The sequence below is a fragment of the Rhopalosiphum maidis genome, chromosome 1 (genome assembly GCF_003676215.2).
Source record: "Rhopalosiphum maidis isolate BTI-1 chromosome 1, ASM367621v3, whole genome shotgun sequence".
In the NCBI taxonomy this organism is placed as follows: Eukaryota; Metazoa; Arthropoda; class Insecta; order Hemiptera; family Aphididae; genus Rhopalosiphum; species Rhopalosiphum maidis.
The window spans coordinates 78,398,775-78,424,716 of NC_040877.1; the positions used below are offsets into that span (position 1 = coordinate 78,398,775).

The 25,942-nt window shown below is 26.4% G+C and overlaps 4 protein-coding genes across 5 annotated transcripts; 2 read left to right on the forward strand and 2 right to left on the reverse strand.

The window, feature by feature from the left end:
- Positions 1–1,103: 1,103 nt before the first annotated feature.
- LOC113556131 (solute carrier family 25 member 44) lies at positions 1,104–6,388 on the reverse strand. Of its 2 annotated transcripts, XM_026960899.1 has the most exons (6): positions 6,349–6,388; positions 6,092–6,279; positions 5,381–5,673; positions 3,640–3,826; positions 2,092–2,219; positions 1,422–1,613 (listed from the first exon to the last, which is right to left on the reverse strand). In XM_026960899.1, exons 2-6 carry the CDS (start codon positions 6,273–6,275, stop codon positions 1,422–1,424), a joined length of 984 nt encoding a protein of 327 aa, XP_026816700.1. In that variant the 5' UTR covers positions 6,276–6,279; positions 6,349–6,388. The 2 variants fall into 2 exon arrangements, with proteins under 2 accessions (XP_026816701.1, XP_026816700.1); XM_026960900.2 differs by lacking the exon at positions 6,349–6,388 and having other exon boundaries at positions 1,104–1,613; positions 6,092–6,275.
- A 357-nt stretch (positions 6,389–6,745) lies between these two features.
- On the forward strand, positions 6,746–7,944 carry LOC113556132 (exosome complex component RRP46). The gene is made up of 5 exons (XM_026960901.1): positions 6,746–6,979; positions 7,036–7,149; positions 7,216–7,337; positions 7,399–7,539; positions 7,616–7,944. Exons 1-5 carry the CDS (start codon positions 6,907–6,909, stop codon positions 7,799–7,801), a joined length of 636 nt encoding a protein of 211 aa, XP_026816702.1. The 5' UTR covers positions 6,746–6,906; the 3' UTR covers positions 7,802–7,944.
- Positions 7,945–8,809: 865 nt separating this feature from the next.
- On the forward strand, positions 8,810–9,978 carry LOC113557534 (HIG1 domain family member 2A, mitochondrial). Its single transcript, XM_026963108.1, has 3 exons — positions 8,810–8,961; positions 9,047–9,210; positions 9,589–9,978. The coding sequence occupies exons 2-3, from the start codon at positions 9,054–9,056 to the stop codon at positions 9,789–9,791; spliced, it is 360 nt and encodes a 119-aa protein (XP_026818909.1). The 5' UTR covers positions 8,810–8,961; positions 9,047–9,053; the 3' UTR covers positions 9,792–9,978.
- Positions 9,979–12,626: 2,648 nt separating this feature from the next.
- LOC113558588 (insulin-like growth factor-binding protein-related protein 1) lies at positions 12,627–25,874 on the reverse strand. The gene is made up of 4 exons (XM_026964084.1): positions 25,484–25,874; positions 16,543–16,714; positions 15,163–15,306; positions 12,627–12,950 (listed from the first exon to the last, which is right to left on the reverse strand). Exons 1-4 carry the CDS (start codon positions 25,799–25,801, stop codon positions 12,769–12,771), a joined length of 816 nt encoding a protein of 271 aa, XP_026819885.1. The 5' UTR covers positions 25,802–25,874; the 3' UTR covers positions 12,627–12,768.
- Positions 25,875–25,942: the final 68 nt, after the last annotated feature.

Consider the following 25,942-nt stretch of genomic DNA (forward strand, 5'->3'; position numbering starts at 1 on the left):
TTACAACTTTTTTTTTGTAGAATATTTTTATCATAAATTCATAACATTTATTATAAATTTATAAACAGCTCAGTTATACAAAATTTAAAGAAGTTAAATTCACAATACTTTCCCAACATTATTAACAAATTTAAATACTCCTCTTTATCCTCATTAACCTTAAATATGTTTTTGGTGTTTTCATTAAATAAGGTTTTCCTTTACATATTATAGCTATAACCATATTATAATTCTAGTTAACTGTATGCAACATATAACAATAACGTTTAAGTGTAATTATTATTTAATTATTTGAAGTATTATTAACTTATTTTTATAACAAACCAGATATTTATGTTTGTGAACAATGAGCTAAAACAAATATACATATATGCCATATATTTTAAGTTGTTAAACATTGCTAAATGTTCAGTTTAATGAAAAATTTTATGTTAATTATAATGGTATTAACATTTGGATTAGACTAGTAATGAATAAAAATTTTGATTTTAAATATTTCACAAACATTGCTTTCAAATTTCTGAACATAATCATAAAAAAATATACACTACCAATCGACTAAAAACATTAAATTATAATAAATCCTTTTGTGGTAGTCTATGAATTTCAAAAAAATCTAATTTATGATAAATATTAATTATCTTCTTTCTTTTTTTTTTAATATCAACAAATAAATTTCCATCTAATAATATGCATGTATATTGTGTTGAACATTAATAAAATCACATTAAATTAATAATTTGGTAACTGATTATACTTTTAATTTGAATTTTATAAATTCATAAGAAACTATATTTTTCACAGTGATAATACAATTAATTATATTCTTAACAGTGATATACAATGTAACTTTTAAAATAAAAAATACATAAAACCTTAAGATGAAAAAATTAAATCAATATTGCATTGTGATAAGTCTATAATTTTAGAAGTGAAACACATTTAATAACATAAACAACGTAAAAATAAAATAACTGAAGGTAACAATAAAAATAAATGTTGACTATACATACATAAATAAACAAGTCAAATTGTCAACATAACAAAACATAACGTAAATCAATAATCATATAATATGTCATTTATTATTTTTATTTAAAATGATTAAAGGAGCACACTGCACACATTATTTTTTCTTAAAACTATGATTCAACATTTATTTAACGTAATACAAATACATTTTAGTAAAATCTGATTTATGATAATTAAAAATATATTATTTTGTGATGTTAGTTAAATTGATGTATGAAGCAATCGCACTTTAAGTTTGGATAGACTGTTATATAGTCACATAGCTATTTTAAATAAAATATACTTTAATCTACATAAGCTTATTTTTTGTGGCATGTACTCCTTTAAAAAAATAAAAACAATAAAAAAAATTTCACAGTAAGATTACTTACTGATCTGTATGATTCATATTACCATCGTACATGATCTTTGTACTCATGAAGTACGCTAACTCTTTTGATGCTCTCATAACCTAAAATAATTGTAAAACTAAAACAAATTGACTGGACCAATCTGGCAGAAAGTCCTTTACTGAACATTAACATGCCCTCTTCTTTCCATAAGGCATTGAATGTACCAACAATAGAGTTTGTTCTTTGAACCTATGTAATTAATTTTTTTTTCATTAATTTAACTTTTAATTTAATAATATATTTGATCAGCGATTATAGTAAAATGCAATATGTTGCAACAAAATCTAGTTCAATAATATTTAATGTATTAATAAGACATCAATTTTCATTTTAATTAATCTAGTACATATTACTATGTCCAAAATTACAATTAATCGATAGGTAAGTTGCGTTTGAATAAAAAGTGTCAGAAAAGGTCATAGGTTACTAGTGTCCCAGCATGACTTTCATTAACCTGATGATTTTTTAACAGTTATTTTAATGGTTTAATAAATGAGTTAAATGTATAAAATATTTTTAAATGCCAAAATAATTTTCTTAAATTTAAAAAACAGAATAATTTTAAACATTATATCACAAAAATAATATGTTGCCTTATACGATATACCCAAGTTTAATAGTTTTAGATGAAGACTTAAACCTAAGAGTTTTGTCCAATTTATATTACCTGTAATCGTGCTCTTATTGTATCCATGGGGTTTGTTATCATAGTGGTAGTGAAACCAGCTAATACTCCTGAAATGCTTTGCAAAAATAAAAGTGAAGTGCTTACTGGACACCTTTTTTCAAGTTGATCTAATTGTTAACAAAAAAACAAAATTACAATAATAAATAATATCATACAATGAATATTTTTACAACTGATCTTTATAGATCATTATTTTCATGTAATTCCAAAATTCTATCCTTAATAAATTCAAAAGTTTCCAATTTAGTATAGTACTCTTATAAAAATAAATGTTGTCAACCTATGTTTGAAATAAATACTACCAATTAAATGTTTTATTAGTTAAATAATTTAAGTCAATAATCGTTCAAATATTTAAGTTAGCAATAAAGCAGTGGTTCCCCCCAGGGTGGAATTTAGAATCTGTTCCGGAGGGGGGGGGAAGGAAATATAGTGATGATGGAATTACAAAAAAAATTATGTTATTTTTTAATGTGTAAAATTGAAATCATTATATTAGATGTAGAAAAAGGTAAGAAAAAAACAGTTTCAAATTACTCATTAAATTAACTTTTTTCATTAATATTTTTGTTTTTATATTCAATAATATTTTCTTATACTTAATATTATTACTTTGTAAGTAAACTTTAATTTAAGGAGGTGAGAATGAGATTTAAGTAAATTTATAAGGGGGGAAGAATAGAATGAAAAAGGATGGGAACCATTGCAATAAAATATTGAAGTATAAACAAATCATTAAACATAGAAACAAGTTGGTCACTATTACAGTTAGTTTAGTTTCATAGATAACATTAAAAAAAAACTGTTAATCATTATTCATATAAATAAATCAAAAGCTTAAGGTCACTGAGAAATAAACGGTGATTAGGAAATTTATAAAAACGTAGTATCAAAATATAAATAAATAATAAGTAGCAATTAGTAGCCAAAAAATATCTAATATAAATCATATTTAATGTAACATAGTGTACATGAGTATGGGTATAAAATCACTTACAAATACAAAATCCAACTTTGACCAAGTTAGAAATAACATGTTTCATATATTAGAAAATCATTTTTATTACATTTTATTATTAGTCTTAGTGAATGATAATAGCTACTAAAAATTGTGAACTGGTTTGCTGACATACTACATATTGTGTAATAAATACCCAAGATTGATCAAACAGAGCCCAAAAATACTATTTAAATACTTAAATACCATTCTAATCAAAATATAAGAATTAGAACGATAATCAAAAAGAAAAATAAATAAATAAAAAAGTATCATTGAAGAATTTGCAAAATTGTGTTAGATAATTGAATAAATACCACCTACTATAAAAAATAATACAGCAACACAGCATTTAATACTAAATAGAAAATTTTTAATTATTTATTGAATTAAATTATTGAATAAAACAAAAAGTTATTTTTTAATTTACATGTAACTGTTATTTGACATAAATATTAATTGGCTGAGTGAAAAAATACAATCTAGAAAGAATTGCACAATTATTTAATGAAATAACTAGTTGTAAATACCTTGAAATATTGTATAAAAACTCCACCATAAAGCACTATTTGGTGCATAAGTGCAAACTGAGGCTATATAACCTCTGTAAAATCCTTTAAAACCGTCTTGTTGATAAACACATTGAGCAATATCTAATGTGGTACGAAATTTTGATTTTGAAATGTCCAAATGAATACCCAGTGGACGAAAATATATCTAAAATAAAATAACTTAAATTTAATAATTCAATATAGTTATTATCAATAAAAATATCATTTTTCTTAATAGTTAAATTAATGAAAACTACAATATTAATTTAAATAAAAACATCAATTATAATAGTTAATAATTAGGATTTATAAATAAATTTAATGTTGGAAACATTATTGGTAATTAATTATAATCAATTACTTAGTTTTATTTTTTTAATTTGCTGAGTTCATAAACATTTATTTTAAATTGTTTAATATTATTACATATTTTATATTATATCTAAATATCATTATTAATATAATATAATATTATATAGTTTAAATGAAACATTAGTAATTACCTATTACAATTAACAATAATGTGTATACACTATTGTACAACTTAGCACTAAATAAACTAAATTTAATTTTTGATAATCAATGTCATAATAACAATTAATATTTATTCAATAGTATAATGAACCATACTAAACATATTTTAGTATTACTTCAGTAAATAGATAAGCATGTTATGAAATTAATTAATTAATTAATTAACTTTATTTAATTACCATAGGTACCTATGGACTATGAATTATATGGATAAAATTAAAATTTGACAAATTATATGTACTATAGTAGTATAGTATGTTTCACATCAAATGTGACTCAATCATTTCACATCAAGAGATGGTGTTTTTGTCAGGGTTACTCATAATAGCGCGTACATAAGGTGGGAAATTTAAAATTATTATATTTACAGAACTATTATTTACTATTATAAATTTATAAACCATTGATTTGAGTAGTCACCAGGCACGCGCTTGATCGATCAAATTTAATGTGCAACGTACTATACCAAAAATAATATATGTACTTATCTTTAAACATCAAAATAATTTTATATTATTTATGAATAAATCAATAAATGATATACACAATACATGAAAAAGTATAGCATACTGCATAATCATAAATAATTCATTAGATAATTAAATTTATTAGTAATAATAGTCATAATAACTCTAGATTAATACATAAGAATCAACCATACCGCGTAAATATGTAGTAATTGTCGTACACCTAAACTCAAATTTAATTCTTATTAAAAGTGAGAAATGAGGATGAACTAAATTTTCATTTAAACAATAAAAAATATATTACTAATAGAATAATAATTTTGATATAGTTGAATTATTTATAGTTGCTTAAATTTAATTATATTTGAACAGCAAAGTCTTAATTACAAACAGTAATATTTCTATAGGATAGAAAAACTTAGAAAAAAATATATCCAGATTCACATTCTTAAATATTTAAGAACAAAGGTCAAAAGTACATCATTATCTACTGTAATAATTTTACGCAACCAATAAAACTAAAATATTGAAATATTATTGATTATAATTAATAAATATATCAATAATCAAATATTTTTAAGGATTTGAATTTTTAATTAATAAATATGTACAATCATCTTTATTAAAAAAAAAAAACAATTATATTTTCATCTACTCCTGGTATTACAAAAGAATATTTATTTTTATAAAACAAATTTTTGAATATAAAACAGACTTACTATTTTATTTTTGTTTGTATTATTAGTTGACAAACCGAGCATCATTAAATGTTGACTGACCACATCAAAAGGTACAATTATTGTTTGGCCAAAAACAGATGCCACACCTCCCGCAACCATTGATCTAATTTCAGGCCATTGTTGTAAGTATGGAGCTGTCATATGTCTAGTTTGTTCGTATGCGCCAATGTAAGCTGCACCAGAAAATACTTGGGCAGAACTTACCCAAAAACCACGATAAAGTCCTGACATACCCTCTGTATGATAAATACGATTAGCCGCATCCAGCAAACCTAAAATCGGAATTGTAATTAAATTATTATATAATAATAAATCAAAGATGATTAATCAAATTAAAAAAAAAAAAAAACTATTACAAATTAATACTTATTTTAAAAAGGTTTATTTTTTTTTTATGTTAATTAGATTTTGAAAATTTTATTATTTTAAATAATTTATAGGTTTTTATAACAAAGTTAATGTATTGTACTGATTTAAGACTTATCATAAAAAATTATGGTAGTTTTGTTTTAAGTTATCTACTAACATAGTACTTATGTAAACTTTGTTACCCCAAACCGGTTGTCAAAATAACTTGATAGTTGTCATAACAAGTCAGGAAAAAACATAGTGATTGTTGTACTACCTTGTACATCAAATATATTTATTGTTAATTTTAGAGTACAGTGAATTTAAAATAATTAATGTTACCTTTATACATTTCTCCATGTTTTTGGATTTGAAGTCTTGTTTTAATTAAAGTCAATGGATAGAGAGTACAGCGAACACAAAACGAGCTTAACATACTCAATGGCAAGAACTTTGTCTTGTCCATCATATCCCATTCGATCGTTGAGACATGTGATCTTGAAGTTAACTTACTCGATTCAGACATATTTCTGTTTTGTTTTCATAGAAAATACAAAGCGTATATTAAATGTTAGAGCATATTTTTTTATAATATTTACTTATATATTAAAAGAAACAGTAAAAACAATTTTTAAAGCACTTGTACATTAAAAACACAAAATTAAAACATTTTTAAATAAGTGGCTGTCTATCCGCATATTTAAATTTTAAATAATTAAATGCAATTAATTTTTTTTTTTTAAACGGTCGGGGTACAACAAAAAAAATTGTCTCAATTTAACCTGAAAGCTTTCTGGACTCAAATACTATAGTACTAGGTCTAGTGACTATAGTACTACTGAAAAGTAAGTAGTCAAAATAATCTTATATTCTTATCGTTAAATACGATAAATACGTTATGGTATCAATAAACCATACCACGATTTAAGATCTTAAATACTATCTTAAATCGTGAACCATACTCTATGATCGTATCATATTATCACTGTAACCAAATACCACAGCTTTTAGGTTAATACTTGTACGCAGGTACATTTTTAAAATAAAGATAATAAAATACCTAAACAATTTAAATTTTAAATTTTAAAAATTAAAACACATCTACGAAACTTAATACCAAATTATCAAATTCATAAAGGTATCTATAATTAAGAAAAATGTCTGAAGATTTTCTGAAGTGCCAACTAGGCTTTTTAGGAAACACCGAAGGCTCAGCATATTTATCTCAAGGTAAATTATTTAATGATTTTTGCTGTTTATATCTTGAATATTTACTTAATATTTAGGTAAAAGTACCGTTTCTGTGTCGGTTGTTGGACCATTTGAACCCAAAGCTAGTAAATGCATGTATGACCGTGCTACCGTGGATGTGACTTTTAGACGAAAAACTGGAAGCATAAGTACTTATAGATAAATATTTAATATTAGTTGAGTAAAATAGTAATTATTATTTAAATTTTTTACAGCTGTTCATGACAAAATGTTAGAAGGTATAATGCAATCAACATGTGAAAAGTCCCTAGTTGTTGAACAATACCCTAGGACAACAATTGTTGTAACAGTCCAAGAGATGCAGGATAGAGGAAATGTATGTGTAGTTTATTTTTTATTTTTAAATTTTTAGTTTTAATGATATAAATGTTGTTTAGTTATTGTCCACTTGCTTGAATGCTTCTTGTATGGCTTTGATGAATTCTGGTATTGCTATGCATCATTTATATGCAGCTGTGAGTTGTGCAGTCACCGAGAACCAAGAAATCATTCTCAATCCAGACGAATCACAAATAAATGTATGACAATTATAACTTATGAATAAGTGAACTTCCAGCTGTATTAATAATGTACAAATTTATATATATTTTTCAGTCTTCTGTTGCATATTTTACACTAGTGTTTGCAAACTCTGAAACCAGGTTTCTGTTAACATCACATACTACTGGAAAATTCTCACAGAAAACATATATGGAATGTATGAACAAATGTTATACAGCTAGTAAAGAGGTTTTTAATTTTTATGAAAATGTCATAAAAAAAAGTTATATTTTCAATTAAATGTTTAATATTTTACTGTTTGCTTTCGTTGTATTAAATGTTGATTATGTAAAACAAAAAAAAACTTAAACATAATGTTAATTATTTTTGATTGTGAACCTCTTATGTGAGCAATAAATTTTCATACCATTGACCTTTTTAAATGCAGTTTATTTAAAGTTTTTAAACCAACAAAGAAAAAAATAATGAATGTGGTTATGAGGTACTTTCTATTCTCTATCATTTTTTATGACACAAAATTTTTATTTAAAGTTTAGATGCATGAAGTGGAGCGGTATGGAGTTACCCCGCAAAATTTTCACTACTCCACTTGTCTAATCCTTAATACATATAAGGTATAACTCATAAACTACTCGCCCTAAATTCGATTTATATGTATCAAAATACTCAGAAAATTATTCTGCTTTTGAATATGAAATTAAAACTTTGTTGTTATTCAAAAAAGTAAAAACTTAAAAAAATAAAAGGATAAAAATATAATTTTTTAATAAAAACGTTATTTTTTTAACAACTTGAAACTATGTAAAAAAATGTTTTCAAAAACATGAATACTTTTTGAAATAATGAGTGTTATATGATAAAAGAATCACCCTGTATATATATATATATATATATATATTTGTCATAGTAAACACTGAAATTTATAAATAAAAAATGAAAAAACAAAATACTTTTTCAACTTGTTTATTCCAATGCCTTTGTTTCCATAAACACATTTTCTTGAATATTGGATTTAAAAATAATTGTTCATTAATAATATAATTGTATCAACCACTTTTTCCACAATAAGTTTGCTTGTAATTAATTTATTAATTACGATTATCTATTTCGTATTTTGATCAAATGTTGTTTTCGGACACGAATTATCTTAACATCTTAATTCGTGTTTTCGGAACAGATGCTTTTGGGGAATAAAAAACTATTGGATCAAATGTATTATAGAACTACAGATATTATCACTCTCATACTATTTTTTCTGTTATCATATGATTTTTTATCAGTGAAAATTTCCTCGTATGGTGTAAGCAAGCCCTATAATTATTATTATTAATATTACCTATAATTACTAATTACTATTCAGTTTATTCACTATTGTGTAAGAACCAAGGAAGCTATTCCGCCAGCTATTGTAATTGTTATATGTTTTGAATTTTCTATAGGTGATAATTTCATTAAATTAAGCTTATGCAATGGGTACCTTATTATATTAATAACCAAAGAGTAATATTATATTTACCTCAATAGTATCAAAATGGCAGATTCCGAAAAAAGTAATGATGCAGCTCTGGAATGGTTGAAATTGAAAACGGACAAAGGCCAAAAACCAGATTATCAAGTTAGAGCTGAAATGGAAGATGTTGGCAATAAATTTTTAAGGAAATTTAAAGAAAACCCATTAGTGCCTATTGGTAAGTTAATTTACAAATTAATAATGGTGAAAGCAAAATTAGTTTCCTTACTTATAAAATTTTATAATATCTTGTGAAGACCATAAGTTGATACAGAAATATACAGATACACTGTATTATAGTTACCATTATGACTGAATATTTTCATATCAGGAGTGCTACGGCTGATTTGCTGTTTTTATTCTTTCACGGTGAATGTTAATTTAACCATCACATGTAATCTATTTTATGGTTTTTCTTAGTAGGTAAATTATTCTATTTTTTATGTTCTTTTAATAATCAATATTTGCAATTTAATTGAAATATTGCTACATTTTAAATAAGCGCTTATAAAAATAATTGTAAATAATGTTATATTATTTTTTTTTCCATTTTTAGGTGCATTGGTTACTGTTGGTTTTTTAGGTGTAGGTCTAAAAAGTATGTATGATGGTAACAGAGTAAGATCTCAAATGATGATGCGAGGACGTATTGCAGCTCAAGGATTTACTTTAATAGCTATATTGGGCGGTCTGTTTTATCAAGGAATGAAAGCATTGAAAGAAACTGAAGAAGACACTCATGTAACTGGTTTGAAATAATGATTTTTGCCAAGTTACATATTGTTCTACAGTCCAATTATTTGTTTTATTTTTTATAACTTATAAACTTAATATTTTACACAGATTACTTATTTGCACGCTATTTAAAAATTGGCGTTTGCATTTATCTTATAGTTATATATATTATTAGATAATTATAAAATATAACGTCTTGATTTGAATATCAATTCTACGTATCTATAACTTATTGAAATTGGATATTGGAGTCAATTTTTTGGTGGGTATTTTATTTAATTTTTCACAATGATATATTTTCAATGACTTATAATAGACATGTGCTTAAGGTTACACAGTTTCAAATTTTACTCTAAGATATTTGTTTCCTTATTAATTTTGTACTTTTCTGCTAAATAAGTACTACTCGTGTATGTATATAGTAAGAATATTAACATTTGGTTTGATTTCATAAAAATATAAAAATTTCAAGTCATAATGTCACATGTTGAAATATCATTTATTTATTATTATTAATGTATGGACTTTCAGCTTTAGTTTATATAGATCACTAGATCTGTCACATTGCCATCATGAAAATATCTATTTTTTAAATTTACTATCATACTATAAAGATTAGATTTTTTTTGTATATAATACCATTAATAACAATTGGAATTAATAAGTTACTACTTTTTAGTACTTACATTTTTTTAAATTAATATTTTAAAAATATGTCTTTTTATATATTTAAGTAGATTATATAAAATATCCAAATACTACAAGAATTTTTTGTTTATTTTATATTTAATTATGATTTATGATATTAAATCTTAAATACAAATTTTTTTATAAAATTAATATTATAATAATATAATATAAATTAATACAGAAAAGTCTTAATAATTATTATATTATTGAATATTTTTGTTGTTAAAAATAGGAGTGGCATCTAGCGGCTAGCAATTCTTAATACAAAAAATAAAAGCACAGAATTTGTTTAGACGAACTTTTTTATTAACAGTTTGCAACAATTAAGTATAACTTAAAAAGAACTTAAATAGGTGATCAATTTTGAATATAATAATATATTAACTTTGATTATTTATTAATAATATATTTTATGAAAAATTATGAAATGTATTAAATGTCCGCAATCATAATAAATGCAGTGTGATCCTCCCCCTCCCCTATCACAACCTAATGAATAAAGTTTATATTTTTCATCATAATTAAGTCTAAAATAAGAAAATTGCCTAAATCAGACTGCATGTGTATTAATCGTACAGTATGCTACATTAATATTAATAAAAAATAATACAAAATAATGATCACGGCGCACGGTATAGGCATTTTAGGTACAATACTGTCGTGAATCCACTTATGGTATCTCATCAAGGAGTTTTTTACACTGCTGTTTTGTTGGAGCAAAATAACGTATGAGTTCTAATGTACTTACTAAAAATATTAGTACAGTTATTGCAGTTTTACTTCGATAATAATTTTAATTTATTATAGAGTCGATTTTTTTTATCGAGACTCATTTATTATTCTTAAAAAAATCTTGTATTTTTAGAAATTTCTATGGAAAAAAATTCAGTTTTAAAATAATGTTTACAATTTTAACTGAAAGGATTTAAATTAGACTTCATAATAAATTCAAATATGTTTTAAAAGTAATTATCAGAGTCAAACTCAAATCAGTACGTTTGAACTCGTAATGTGAATAGGATCTTAATTATGTGAATATATCAATGCAATTGAATTTTTGGTATCTACCTACTTAAAGGCTAAAGCCAATTGTTCTAATATACATTTTTTACGCTAAAACTAATTTAATTTTAAATTACTGAAATTGATTATCAATAAGTAATTATATTTCAGTTTATTGTTACTAATAAAATACTAATACTCTTTAAGAAGGTATTTGCGCTTATTATACATGTATATAAATTATTTATTTAATTTATTGGATTATCAATGAGACAATGAACAATGACGCTATAAAACACTATCGTCGCTCACTTTCGTCACCAGGTAACGCTACCGTATTCGTTTTCCAAATTTAATTTTCTGATTTTCTACGTTTGATTTTATTTTGTGATTGCTGGCCACAAGTTAGAATAAGGATGATCTAAAATCATTTAATTTGAATCATTATCTCAACAACATTTTAAATCTCACAAATTTCCAGATATATGAAGTATATACTTATTATTATTTAATAGATATAGGTATTATCAACTTAACAGTTCACAATAAGTATATTCAGCTTTCAAAATCTATTAATAACTTGTCATTTGCTTTTGGTTTTTTTTTTTCAAAATATTTAAGCTCTATAACAAGTCTAGTCAATGATAAAATCAAACATAATGACGGGAGGAAAAAACTATTGCTTGTCGCTTCGACTGACTTATGATATTGAGGAATAAAACAGTGAGTTACGAGTTAATGAACACCAGATATTGGCAGACACCAGCTATATGTAGATAGAGTTAAAATGGCCAACTATTTGAAAATAAATAACTTAATAACTATAGGTACGTGACTGTTATTTTGATAAAGGAATACAATTGTATATTTACTTTACTAACCTATCTTACTAAGAATTATCTAATCATTTAAATAAAATGTAAAAACAAAATTTTTGAAAGGTAATAATAATGGAGATCGTACATCGTCATACTATTTTCTGAATAATGTTAAATAATTATTAAAAATTATTAAAACTTTGAATGTGCCTTTAATCAATACTTATTATTTAAAAACGTTGGCTTGATTTAGGTAGGTATTACTTAAAAAAAAGGCTCTTTAAATTAAAAAAAATACCTATATTTTTACATATTTTTACGAATTTCATCATCATTTAAATTTCAAGTATTTATTTAATCTTGTAATAAAATATTTCAAGCTTTTGAGTTACACAATTTTTATAATAAAAAATAAAAAAAAATAAAACAAGTCAAAAATAAATTTAAAAAAATACAAACACAAGTATAAGAAATGTTGTAAATAGACGTATTTAAACCATTTTGCGGACATCCAACGCGGCTGAAGCTGTAGTCACATCCACCGAATTAGTGCCTAGACATGTGTAATTTCCCGCGTGCATGGCAGGTTTGAATTCAATAATTTGTACCCACGAAGTGACGGTAAAACGATCTGGGCCTCCTCTGGTCTGTATCGTTATTAGTGTATCATCTCCTATGTAATAAATTAATATATTAATGCATATTATAAATTAATACACGAGTACACTGAGTACTAGCCACTTGGTAATAACTAGTATTATATATTATAATTTATATAAATTAAAATATACGAATAATGTGGGTTTGTTAAATTTTAAACGGTTGGTATATGTTATCCTGAATTTCTGAACCTGAATAATAGATAATATTGTACCTACTTGGGGTAAGGATGCAAATTTCATTTTTTTTGGATTTCCTAGAACATTGCTTAACTTTTAAGAGTACATGTTAACAAATATAATCTACAATTAGATGACTCTTTATTATTTGATCAGTATCAAAACTTAAATGTTTTTTTGTTAGAAATGGAAAAAATGAAGATTTCTCATCGTTATTATCAGACGAAAATTGGGTAAAATATTTTGAATAAAGAAGCTTTGATACATCTACAAAACTTTTAAAAATATGCACGTTCACCTAGTTGCACTACTGGTTTACGTGCTGGCATCATATTATTATATATTATACAATTATAACATAATATTGAAAAGTAGTTTTATTTCAAACTTAAATCAGTCATGATAATTTCAAATAACGTAAATTTAAATAATATAAATTGATTGTTGTTTAATTATTTTTATTTAACATTATAATAAAATAATGTGTGAGTATTTTAAAAATTTTTTTAATATTATTAGTGCATTAAAATAGTTTTCCCGGCTTTTCCGGTACTACCTAAATATCACTCTTCCAACGCACGGTTATTATAGTACATAGTGTTAAATGTTAATGAAATAATCGATCTCGAAGCATTATCCGAACGTCATATCAGATTTTGTGCTAATTTTACACGGAGATTAATTGAAGGTCACATTTTGTTTGAGCGAATTTAAATTTATGTCTCATTATTTGTTAATATCAGGCTTCAGGAGTCCTTTTATTTATTAGTGATCTAGCTTAATTTTGTAAAAAATGATGTACACCATCATAATATAAAGAATAATGTCTTTAATCAATATTAACATTATTAAAACTGATATAAGGCTAAAATGTTATCGTGTAAATAATGTGAATCATTATAGTTGCTATATTTCTTTACATTTTCTTATAAACTTATGCCTAAAAAAAGCCAGATGGTATTAATTAATTTATTAGATAAATAAATAAATCGTATTTTAAAAAATAACATTTTCATGTTTTTTTTCTTAATTTATTGTAATAATTATTTAACTACAGTTAAATAAGTCTGTAATGTATATATAAATTATAAATTTATAATATTAGGTAGTAGGTACTATATGTATATATGTATATTCTGTAGTCAATATGACTTAATATTTCAATTATCAATGGTTGTATAAGATATAAATGCACGACTGCACGAGAAATGATAAAGTAAGTAATTTTATTAATCTTATTTGGACTATTATAAAGTGAAAAATATCATATTTATGACTTAAGTAATATAATGATGGCTATTTGCGTTTGTATAATATAAGTTGATTAATAAATCGTCGTACTATTGAGATGTAGATAATTAATTATCGTTTCTTGCACATCATCATGGGTCATTTATAATTTTATAAACAAGTACTAATCGATCAAACTTCAATAATTTCAAGATTAAGAATATTTATTAAAAGATTGATTGACATTATTTATATGGATATACAAGGTGCAGGTCTCATAACAGAAATTGAAATAATTAAGCTCAACAAATAAAGAAAATATTATCATAACGCCAAGTTTTAGTTATTATTCAGATCTAGCGGAATCAATACATCAAATAAATATCATTAATTTAACCAATAGATATTCCTAAAGTTCACATTCAATTTATTATATTATAGCATGTATATAATTGGGGTTATCATTTAGAACTACTATGAAAATTCTGTAGATTAAAATTAATCATTGGTACTATTTTATTATGTATAAAGGGTCGTAACTCGCGAGGTCTGATATACTGTGTAGTGTTTAAGCATGCAGTTTATTGTTTTTTCGGGTTGTAATTTTTTTTCTATTATTATTTTCATCCATTGAAACGAATTTATCAGTCTATGACAATATCACATCACTTGGGAGAGGTATAGTGTGTTTATAGCTCACTACTACCCTTTTTTCTAAGAAAAGAATCTTTCACGTGTTGTGGACGTCACTCCCAATGAAGTGGGCCCAATTGTAACTTAAAAATAATATTATATATATATATATATATATCAAACCTGGCAACCATTTGGTGATTCCGAATGTGTCCGTAAATGTCCAGCTAATGCTAGGCACAGGATATCCCTTGACTTCACAATCAAACACCACGGTATGACCGATAGAACCAGCCAAGTTCTTGGACGATGACCTAATGACAGGGGCTTTAAACGAAAATAATTATATAGTATTATACTAATATTGTTGAAGTGTTGATATAATTTGTCGGAATTCGCTACTGTAAGCAAATAGTTTTTTGCTTAAATAAATAATTTTTTATTATATCGATAAGAGAGATATATTTAGATATCTACTTTACGAGTATAATTTTATTTTTAATGTGTATATTACACTATCATGTGTGACGTGCATGATTTCTCAAAACATATTCAAAATATTTAATTAATAGCTAGTTATTTCTAATTTAGTTTTTTAATATTAGTTATTTCATCAGTGGTTGCCATTAAATAGTACATTAATAATCAACAATTACAGTTCAAATGTTTGAATCGTAGGTTTGTAAACATTATTATCGCCAAGCCGTTAGTATACGGTTTACTGTATAAAGTTATTAAACTATATTTACTTATTAATAAATAATAATTGACTAAATATTACATTAATTTTATATTTTATTTTAAACCATAATAATTAAGGAGTATTATTTACTAACATTTACAGTAAAAAAATGTGGTTTTGTTTGAAAAATTAAGTTTATATCGTCATGGAATAATTCTTAAATCTCACAAAAATCTGAGTTTTTAAAAATACGGCGTTTTGTGTTTGCTGGTTTCCTAGTTACTTTGAAATTAGAAAAATCAGAACTTGAAATAAAATATAGATGCATTATTAAATTGTAAAAGAGTATGGAGTAATAATATACCTGATGAACTACTTGGTAAATGCGTATAGTTATAGGTATTTAATTTAATTTTTATGTTTTAGTACCTAATCAATAAGAGGAAAACCAAAAAATATTTAAGTCTTGTGATTATATAAATCTGTTTAAAGCCACTATTTGTTAAAAAAAAAAAAAAGAAATAATAAATAATAAATAAAAATCCTTTAAAAGAGAATAATTGATGCTGCGTGAAGCTCGGTTGAAATCAATAAGTATAATAGACAACACACACATACACACACACACTACACATATACTTAAACGTGTTCGTTGACAGATTTATGTATGTAAGTACACTCGCATTACGTATATTATATTTTAGTGTATTTAATCGTACGCAGAGCGGGAAACTGAGAACGCGAGAGACAGTATTTGAAGAGAGCGGAATCGAATTAATACGTTTCCGAGAGATCGTTCAAACGTTAAAATATGTCTTTAATATAATTTAACATTAAACACGTATGTGTGTGTGTGTGTGTGTGTGTGTGTAGGTACTTACCCGATTGACACGGTCCCTTGTATTGCACCCAGAGTTGCGACGCGTTGTTGCCGAGCTCCGCGGCCGCCTCGTTCAGCTGACACGCATTCGAGTACGTCCTATTGTCCGACCCGCATACTGGAACGGTCTCCTTACACGTGCACCGGTACTGCACGCCACCGTTGACGTCTTCCTGTGTACATAATAATATTATAATATATTGTATCGTAACATGCCTGCCGATAGTTTTCATTGATTTTATATTATATAATACTACCGTAATATCTTATATACATACACATTTTCTCGTTAGCCAATTATAAAGAAATGTAGATGTTAATAATATTAACGTATATTATACGTATGATGTATTACATAAATGGAATTGAAGGGAACCAGGGGGATTAACCACGAAATATGTTAAAATCGGTTAACTAGCATACACTTAATAGTTTTTTAAATATAATTTATTAAATATATTTTTTTTTAAAGTATATATGAATTTATTATAATAATATACAAATTTAAGAATGGTTAGTGATCTAAATTTTAAACGTTTAGTAGGTATTCATATATATTACCTATATATGAAAAAAAAACTATTCGACCAAATATATTTTTCACTGACATTAAAACATTTTGAAACAGCAGTGAAAAATATTACTTTAAAATATAATTATAATACGTAAAGGCATATACGAAATACGAATCGTAATTATGCTATCAAATAACAGTAAAAAGAATTAATATACATTAAATTTAAATATGAATGTATATATTACTATAAAGTATAAATAATTACATTATAATGAAATTTAGTAGCAGGAAACCATTATAAAGTTCTTTCATATTGTGGTAACTGAGTAGCTCCAGTACTGCCTACACGAGTTTCTAGAACGCCAGTTTGTTTGATTGACCGCAGAAATCTGGTAAATTTTAAAACCAGAGTACTTACTCCGAAAACTATTTATTGACTTTAAGTTTATGATGTCAATATAATATACAAAATATTAATAGCGTAGAACCTTACAAATTTAATTTGATTTCCTGTGAATTGGTAATTTTTAAATAGCATGCATACTCAAACTATTTGAAAATATGAACAGAGGAACATTTAAATTTATAAGGTTTAAGTACAAAATATACATATTAGATTCTGAGTGAAGCCAGAAATAATGATATTTTTTTTTATTAAAAATGTATAAAGAAACATTGTATAAATATGCGTACCGCATTTAAGTGTATAATATCTGTTTCATAGATCTTGATGTTTCACACACCAGTATAATATTATATGCTGTACTTATTGCTGTTACTATTACCTATTACTATTCGTCACAATTCGCAGTATAATAGGAAATTGTGTGTTTCCATACTCCTCCACCAGTCTCGTTATTATTATAGGTACACATTTTTCTTCGTCAAAGCGATAATTAAAAACAAAATATTCAATCCCGCTAAGGCGTGTGTTGTGTCTTAACAGCCTGTTGAAAAAAAAATGCCGAGTGCACAACATGTTGTCGAGTTGTATCATGTCGGTCGATCGATCGATCGACTTGTATACGCGACATACGGAATATGTATATATAATACATTATAGTACCCACATAACATAGTATTATGATAATAATATGATAAAGCGGATGCATCACTGAGTTTAAAAGATTTCACGTGTTCGAGAAAAAGCGATCGGCGTGGAACGAAACAAAAAACATCAAAGAGAAATAATGTGCGTCTACACCACAGTCGAGTAAGTGAGTAAATATATATATATATATATATATTGTATAGAAACGTTGTAGGTATGTTAATATTATATAAACTTTATAATATCAACACGACAGCCTGCAGGAGAGAAAAAAACCGAGTCTTGTTCTCGATGTTTTATATACCATGTGTATATTATTATATTATAACACTATATGCATACAATACTATATTGTTGAGTATATTATTATTATATCGTATCAAACAGTGCGGGATTGTTGACGTTTGTTCATAATTAATTATCACATTATGTTTAATAATATTATGTATATATAATAATAATACTATACTATCGCTTTTACTATTACTTTTTCACATTATTACATATAATATACATGTTATTATATATTATTTTATTTAATGAATACTTAAATAATTACAAATTATATTGTATGTTTAGAAAAATATTAACGTTTGTTTTTATAATTTTTTCCATATATTTATGGAGTTCTTACCATTAACTCGAAGTATATATATTATATAAATACCCAATATTCGCAGTTCAAATCCACCTGTGTATTACAATAATATTATGCTGTCGTATTTCGTGTCTATTGTCCATGTGAAATTTGTATTACGAATACATAAAACGTTAAAAAAATGAAAACAATTTTAAAGAAAATTTACAAAAACATTAGGTAAATATTAAGATCGATAAAATAATACAGAAAATATTCTCTCATGTAGTTTTGTTTATTTACCTGCACGTCAAAATAGCTTTATGATAGGTACTATATAATACATGAATATAATTTATAATATATAGCTAAATTTCCTAGTTACTATTTCATGCATATATGAGTATCTAAGGTAAGACGACAGGGATATACCTAAAACCTTTTTTATTGCTGGTAGGTACCTATTTACTTATTCAATGACTTTATAAAAATAATAATGTATAAAAATATATTACACCGTAATAAATGTTTAATGTTTTTATTTACCCAATGATCTTATTAATAATTTAAGTTTAAATATTATGATAAGAGATAATTCGATTTAAAAAACGTTCCTTAGTAAGAATTGGGTATAGTACTAATATTGTATTTATATTTTAGTTATTATTTATTCATTTATATCTATTGTTGATATACCATGAATTGGTGGGCCAATTTATTTTTGAAAAATCATTAAAAATGATGATAAAATATTAAATTGGTAGTTGTAATAGGGGGTTGGATATCTTTGCAGTTACAATACTTTGTACAGGTCTACAGCCCATAGTATTCAATATTACACATTGTTCATATCAATATTATGTGATGAGAAATGGCAGTCAAATATTATATACTATAGAAGATAGAACCATTAAATTACAAATATTATCTTGTTATCTGGGAAAATAAATATCACGTGGGTAATGACTAATGAATAATGATTATTGTTAATTCTGTGAAATACAAGCATTTCGTTATGAATTTATCACGATCACGTATGAAGCAAATAATAATATAAAAGCGGCTCTTTCGCTATCTCCTTAAATAAAGATCTTATAATGTGAACTTCTATTTTATTATGTACCCATTGCTTCGTGATATTTTGATATCACTACTTATTTCGGAAGCTGTACACGATTTTTGTCATAAACAAATTGCTTTATATCTGACGAGTGACGAGACGTATATTATTAAATTATATATATGTCTTTTTCTTCATAAAAGACTGATGGTAAAAAATGTTCAAAAATATATATATATTATATACGCCTAGACGTTCCTTTGAACATAAAATCTGCTGCAGTGTATACTTTTACTATAATTAATTAAAATAAATGGCATTTTAAATAATATATATATATATATAATTAATTAATAATTGAATTTTTGTTCAAAGGAACAAATATATAGATATATAATCACAGAAATTCAACGAAGACGTGCATAGTTACCGAAATACGTGATGTAAATTATAATAAGTTCATGTTATAATAAACGTCGATATGGACGATACATGTATATTATGCAAAATTATATTTTTGAAGAGCACTTCTCACGCGCATATTATGTTGTCTTCCTACAGGCTACAGTTTTGAAGTGTGTAGCTAACATAAATAGTTTATTGTCAGTAATTCTCATTTAAGTTTATAATTTTTAATTTTAGAGTGAGTTCACTTATTATTTAATTTAAAGGTAATACCATTTTCTGTGATTTGTCGGAGGAACATTTTTAGTATTTACATTTTCAAGTAAATTATTTAAAGTTCTATTTTAAACTGTAATATTTTATTCCCTTATAACTCGCTTCGAAACTAAAATATCGAAAAAGCACTTTTAAATAATCATAGAAAATGTGGTTAATTTTAAGTTCATTAGTAGACAAATTCTGTATTTTAATATTAAAAATGACGAAGTTAAACGAGAACTACTGAATGTAAATTAACTGTTTTACACACTTGAAGTTTATAGATAACAGTACAACACAGATGAAACGTCCGTTTAAAAATAATTTATAATCACAAACATTTAACAGGGAGGTAGCTGAAGGATAGGAGTATAGGACTAGCTATAAAACTGTAAAAGAAATTTATATTAATATATTTTTTGTCGATTGTTTAATATCGATAATATATATTACGAGTAATGTCAGTTATGTAATACGTATTATTTCTAATAGTATCATATAATATTCGTATATAACTAATATGACTTTACGTGTGTCCTTATGAATTATGGACAACTATGATTTATTTTAACTTTCGTTATCGAAACATTCAAAAATGTTGTAATCTAAGTACCTATCTTGATCTTTTGAATCGGTTAAAGACCAATATGGTCAACATCTAACATAATACATAATATGTATAAACATGTAGTCATATTATTTTGGAATTTTTTATGATATATTATATAGGTATACCGATATAATAGCATAATAGGTACATATACTTTACGCTTTATCATGTTATTATTGCGTTATTGAGTAAAATATTATACTTTATTAGCCGTAAGTCGTAACTGTTTGAGATTTAGACTCGAAATAGGCATGGGGATCAGGGACGTGTATTTACATTTTCGACGCCCTGGAGCACTAGTATTTGATGTCATCCTCTCCCGTCTTCGTCGATACCAACGAGATGAATAAATAACAATCAGTGTCCTGTAAATTTATTGCCCGGAGCAGCCCGCATCACCATTGCCCATTTTGAAATAAGCCTCCGGTCTGTATGCAAGTATAAAATGTATATGCGAGTAAAAATAAAATGACTCCTCCGCAGTATATGTATATACGCGGTTCCTCCCATTTCAGTGCTATAAATCTTGAACGGGATTCACAGTATTAATAAACGGCTGTTTACTCTAAATGTCTTGTGCGCGCGCAATGCGTATTGTACTATTTTATATAATACAATATATATAATAGTTGAAAGAAAAATATATATTATTTTTAATTTTAGCAAACAAAAGAATTAAAAACGACGCTATTCAGTAAAGAAAAAAAAAAAAGAAAAGAATTTGAGAGCAGTATTTAGTAATAATTTATGACTTGATTTTCATGAGTTTGCTCAACCCAATCAAATAAAACCAGATAAAATGATTATGTACGAACACTACGAACGTAATAGAAATATCGGAAGATATATATGGGGAAGGAGAACTCCCACTCATCTTTAGGGCTGATAAAATGATTGGGTCACTAAGGACTTACATTTTGATTTGTAAAAAAAAAAAAATCTAAAAAAATCTCTAGTAATTAATATTATAGTGTTTATGTTACATATATGTAAATTAAGATGTTTTATTCCTCCTACCTATACGAGAAAATCTTTAATCTACCACCGAATAGAAATAACGTCCATGGCCTGATGCGGTTTAGTATATTAATTTCAGAAAATATATACACGTATTATACGGCAAAGGTTAAGGCGATTATATTATACTGTACATGTGTAATGCCTGAATGCCTATAAAGTATAAAGCCCGGATAGTCGTGCGATTTATTATGTATAAATATTAGTGCACTATCGGAGTGCTGCGCTGTAGATGGAAATGCACTAAAAACGACGTAAGCGGCGCGCTAAGGGTTATTGCGACGTTTGTCGAACAGACATTAATGACGATTTGTTTCCCCCATATTATGTATACACGCGAGTGGATGTCGCTTAACCCGGAGGTCCCGAACATTATGTATTGTATATATATATCCTTAACAGTAACGTTTTATGACCTCTTTTTCCTATTCTTAATAATACATTGATACGGCATCGATTTCCAGGCTTTGCACGCCGATATATTACAGCGTATTCTACTTCAAAACGAACTCGGACACGATATTTTTATTATTGCGCTCCAGGTATATGTACAGGTACTTTTATACAGGTACTATTAATAATGGTAAAGAAGTGAATGATCGGGACGACGTCCTCGCCGGTGTCGTTAAAACTTAAAACATTGGACCCGGTAAAGAAAATATATTTACAAACTCATCGCTATACGCAAGCCCGCAAATACATCAGCGAAGTATAAATTGACAGCGAAAATTAAAATGCGTGGAAACGAGAAAAAAGTTTTAGTAGCTTTTACCAATATATTTTTATGTACATACTTTTAATATCATTTTGTTGGTATAACGTAGAAATGACTGTTTTTTTTTTTTTTAATATCAATACGTCAGTACACGTACATTTGACTCAGAAAAATAATTCCATAATTTTTTTTTTAATAAGAATCAATTCGCGGAGCTGTAGAGTAACACTACAGCTAGTATCTTATGATGATATATTATATTTGACGAATTATGATATGTACAATGTAGGTATATATAATATATATGATTTATTCGTGTATATGTGCCATAATAAGACGTTGCATGTAAGAGTGTCTGCTAGAAGGGTGTAAAGGGCTTGCACAGTCAAACAAGAGTCCCGAGTCAAGAGTGTGCAATGGTGGTGGCCGGTCTGTATGTATATATGGACTATATATACAATCGGTGTCATCATAATATAAAGATTTACGTCCGGTAAAATGTATACATACACGTTCAACCAGAAACCTGATAAAAAAAAAAAAAAATCGTATTCACGCCACAAGTCTACATCGTACGCTATTATGAGCGTAATATAATAGCTGCAATAATATAAAGTCTACCATCGGTGATATAAATATCCACTATTACATTATAATAATTCGTTCGGGTGTGTGGTTAAAGTTAAAAAAACATGTTAAAATATGTATTTTGTTCATATTCACCAATAATTGGGGATAGTAGACAGTCTCATGATATTTCCAATAATATAGTTATATACAGTGGTGGATCTGGGCTATGCATGAATATGACACATTTTATATGAAAAAAAAGAAAAAACATGCACAGTATTTTATCATAATATGTAAGTGTGTTCAATTACTTAGGATTTCTAAGACGTTTGCATTACATATTGTACCTGGTTAATACTTCTATAATACCCGCATAGTTAGTTGTTTTCTGCTTTTTGGATTGATCACACGACTTGTATTTATGCAAGATAATTTATTGTTTTGTATAAAATATTTTTAATTATTATTAGTCATATTTTCTGCAAGGTCTGCAGCTGAAATTAAATATTATTGTCGACCATTATTTTTTCCTATGGTTTACCAATTTTAACTTGAAATCTTGAACGTACGAAATAACTGTCAATGAAAAAAAAAACCCAGTTTTGGCCAGAGCATTTTCTGCAGAACTGTTTCTGTAGAAAATGAGTCAAGACGTGTAGAAAAAACGTCGTAGCGACCATGTATGACTTATTATATATTATATGTACTATGGAGACGAAAAAGTTAAACCCACACTCTACCGCTATTACACTCGCAAATACGCCACGAAGTCGTAACATATTGCACACCACATAGTTTAATAATAATATTATACAGAGTGATTCTCGGATCAGGCTCACCCTTATTTTATTCTTTGATAATGCATTTATTCGAATTCTGCTTTTTGGATTTTTTAAATATATGATACTAATTACTAAATGATTATATCTTTTTATGTTATTTAAGGAGTATTCTGCAGAAATGGCGATATCAAATTCATTTTTTTTTTTAATGAGAATCATCACCCTTTTTTTCTGTAACTTAATTAAGAATTGACTTAAAATCAGAATTTCGTTTTTAAATCATTTGACTTTGAGTAAAAGCTACAAGGTTAGTAAATAATTCTATGATAATAGTTTGGAAGTTTAGTAGATACAATATAAAGGTTTTACAAAAACCAAAAAATAGATACCAACCTCAATTTTTTTAAATCTGAATGTTTATGTTATCATAAAAATTAAATTTAAATGTTTTTATTTTCTAATATATTTATTTTTATTTTGACTATAATTATAGTTTACGATGACATTTTTAAAATTAAATTAGTAGTACTGAAGTAGAACCGGGAGAGTTTACAATCACCAAAAAATCAACATTACCGTCATTACCTAACATATTAATATTTGTCTATTATTTAAAAACTAAAATTTGTTTGATGAATATAATAACTACATTTAATATTATATATTTTTCAAGGTTTATAAAACAATTTTTTAAGAATTAGGTATTGTATCCTTGATGTTATATATATTTCATTAACTTAGAAACTATTATTTGTTAGAATGATCATTTCGAACAAGAGTTGAAATTGTCATAGGATACTTTTTAAATTATATAAATACCTATAGGTACCTGTTTAAAAATAAGTTTCTTAAGTAAAATTAAAAAGCAGAATTTGAATAAATTTATATAATTAAAGGAAAAAAATATGGTGAACATACTTGGATAATCATCCTGTATGCCTGTATACGATAATAATAATAATACGCAGGCCCGGCTCTAGAGGTAGGTGAGTAGGTGACTTAGGAACCTGCCTGGGGAGGAGGGAGGAGGCAGCATTTTAAATTTTAATATTATGTAAATAGTTTTTAGAAAGATTACACGAGTACAAATACTTTGAATTGTAAATAGTGTAAATTTTCTAAAATTTATATTATATCGATAAATATCTAGAAAAATGTAATCAAAAATGTTGAAAATAAAGATGGTTGAGACGTACCCGTAGAAAAGTATGTTGATTTTCGTTTTACTTTTATAAACAAATATTTAATGGAGAAAATAATTTTTAATTTATAAATATGTCAGGGGTGGCGAAACTTAGGGTTTCCTAGGTGTTTTTAAACACTTCAGTTGGACTAACGAGTATTATGTATATAATATAATAGACAATAGTTATAATATACCGTTTTGATGCATTCCAAGTTATCGGCGCACGGCCGGTCGGCAGCGTTGCATTCGGCCGTTTCGCCCAAGCCGCACAAGCCGTAAGGACAACACGCGCACGCGTCCGGTACCAGGCCCAGCGGACACACGTCTCGGTCCGCGACAGGACACCGGAACGCGGCGCATCCGTTGCCCGGACATTGCGGCGGTGCTTTGACGGCGCCCTGTCCTCCGCCAACGTCGTCGCCGTTGATTCCGGTGACCGTCAACGCCACGGTTAAGGCGAATGCGTGACAAAAACGGAACAACGATTGCGATACGCGACGGCGACTGTCCATTATTATATTACAGTTAATAATAATATAAAATATAATGCGTTATACTAAACGGAATTCCGACAACGACGTGCGACTGTTCCGGATGCACGTGATGAGATCCGCGCGGAGCACCCAGACCATTTCTCCCACTTCGCCGATCCC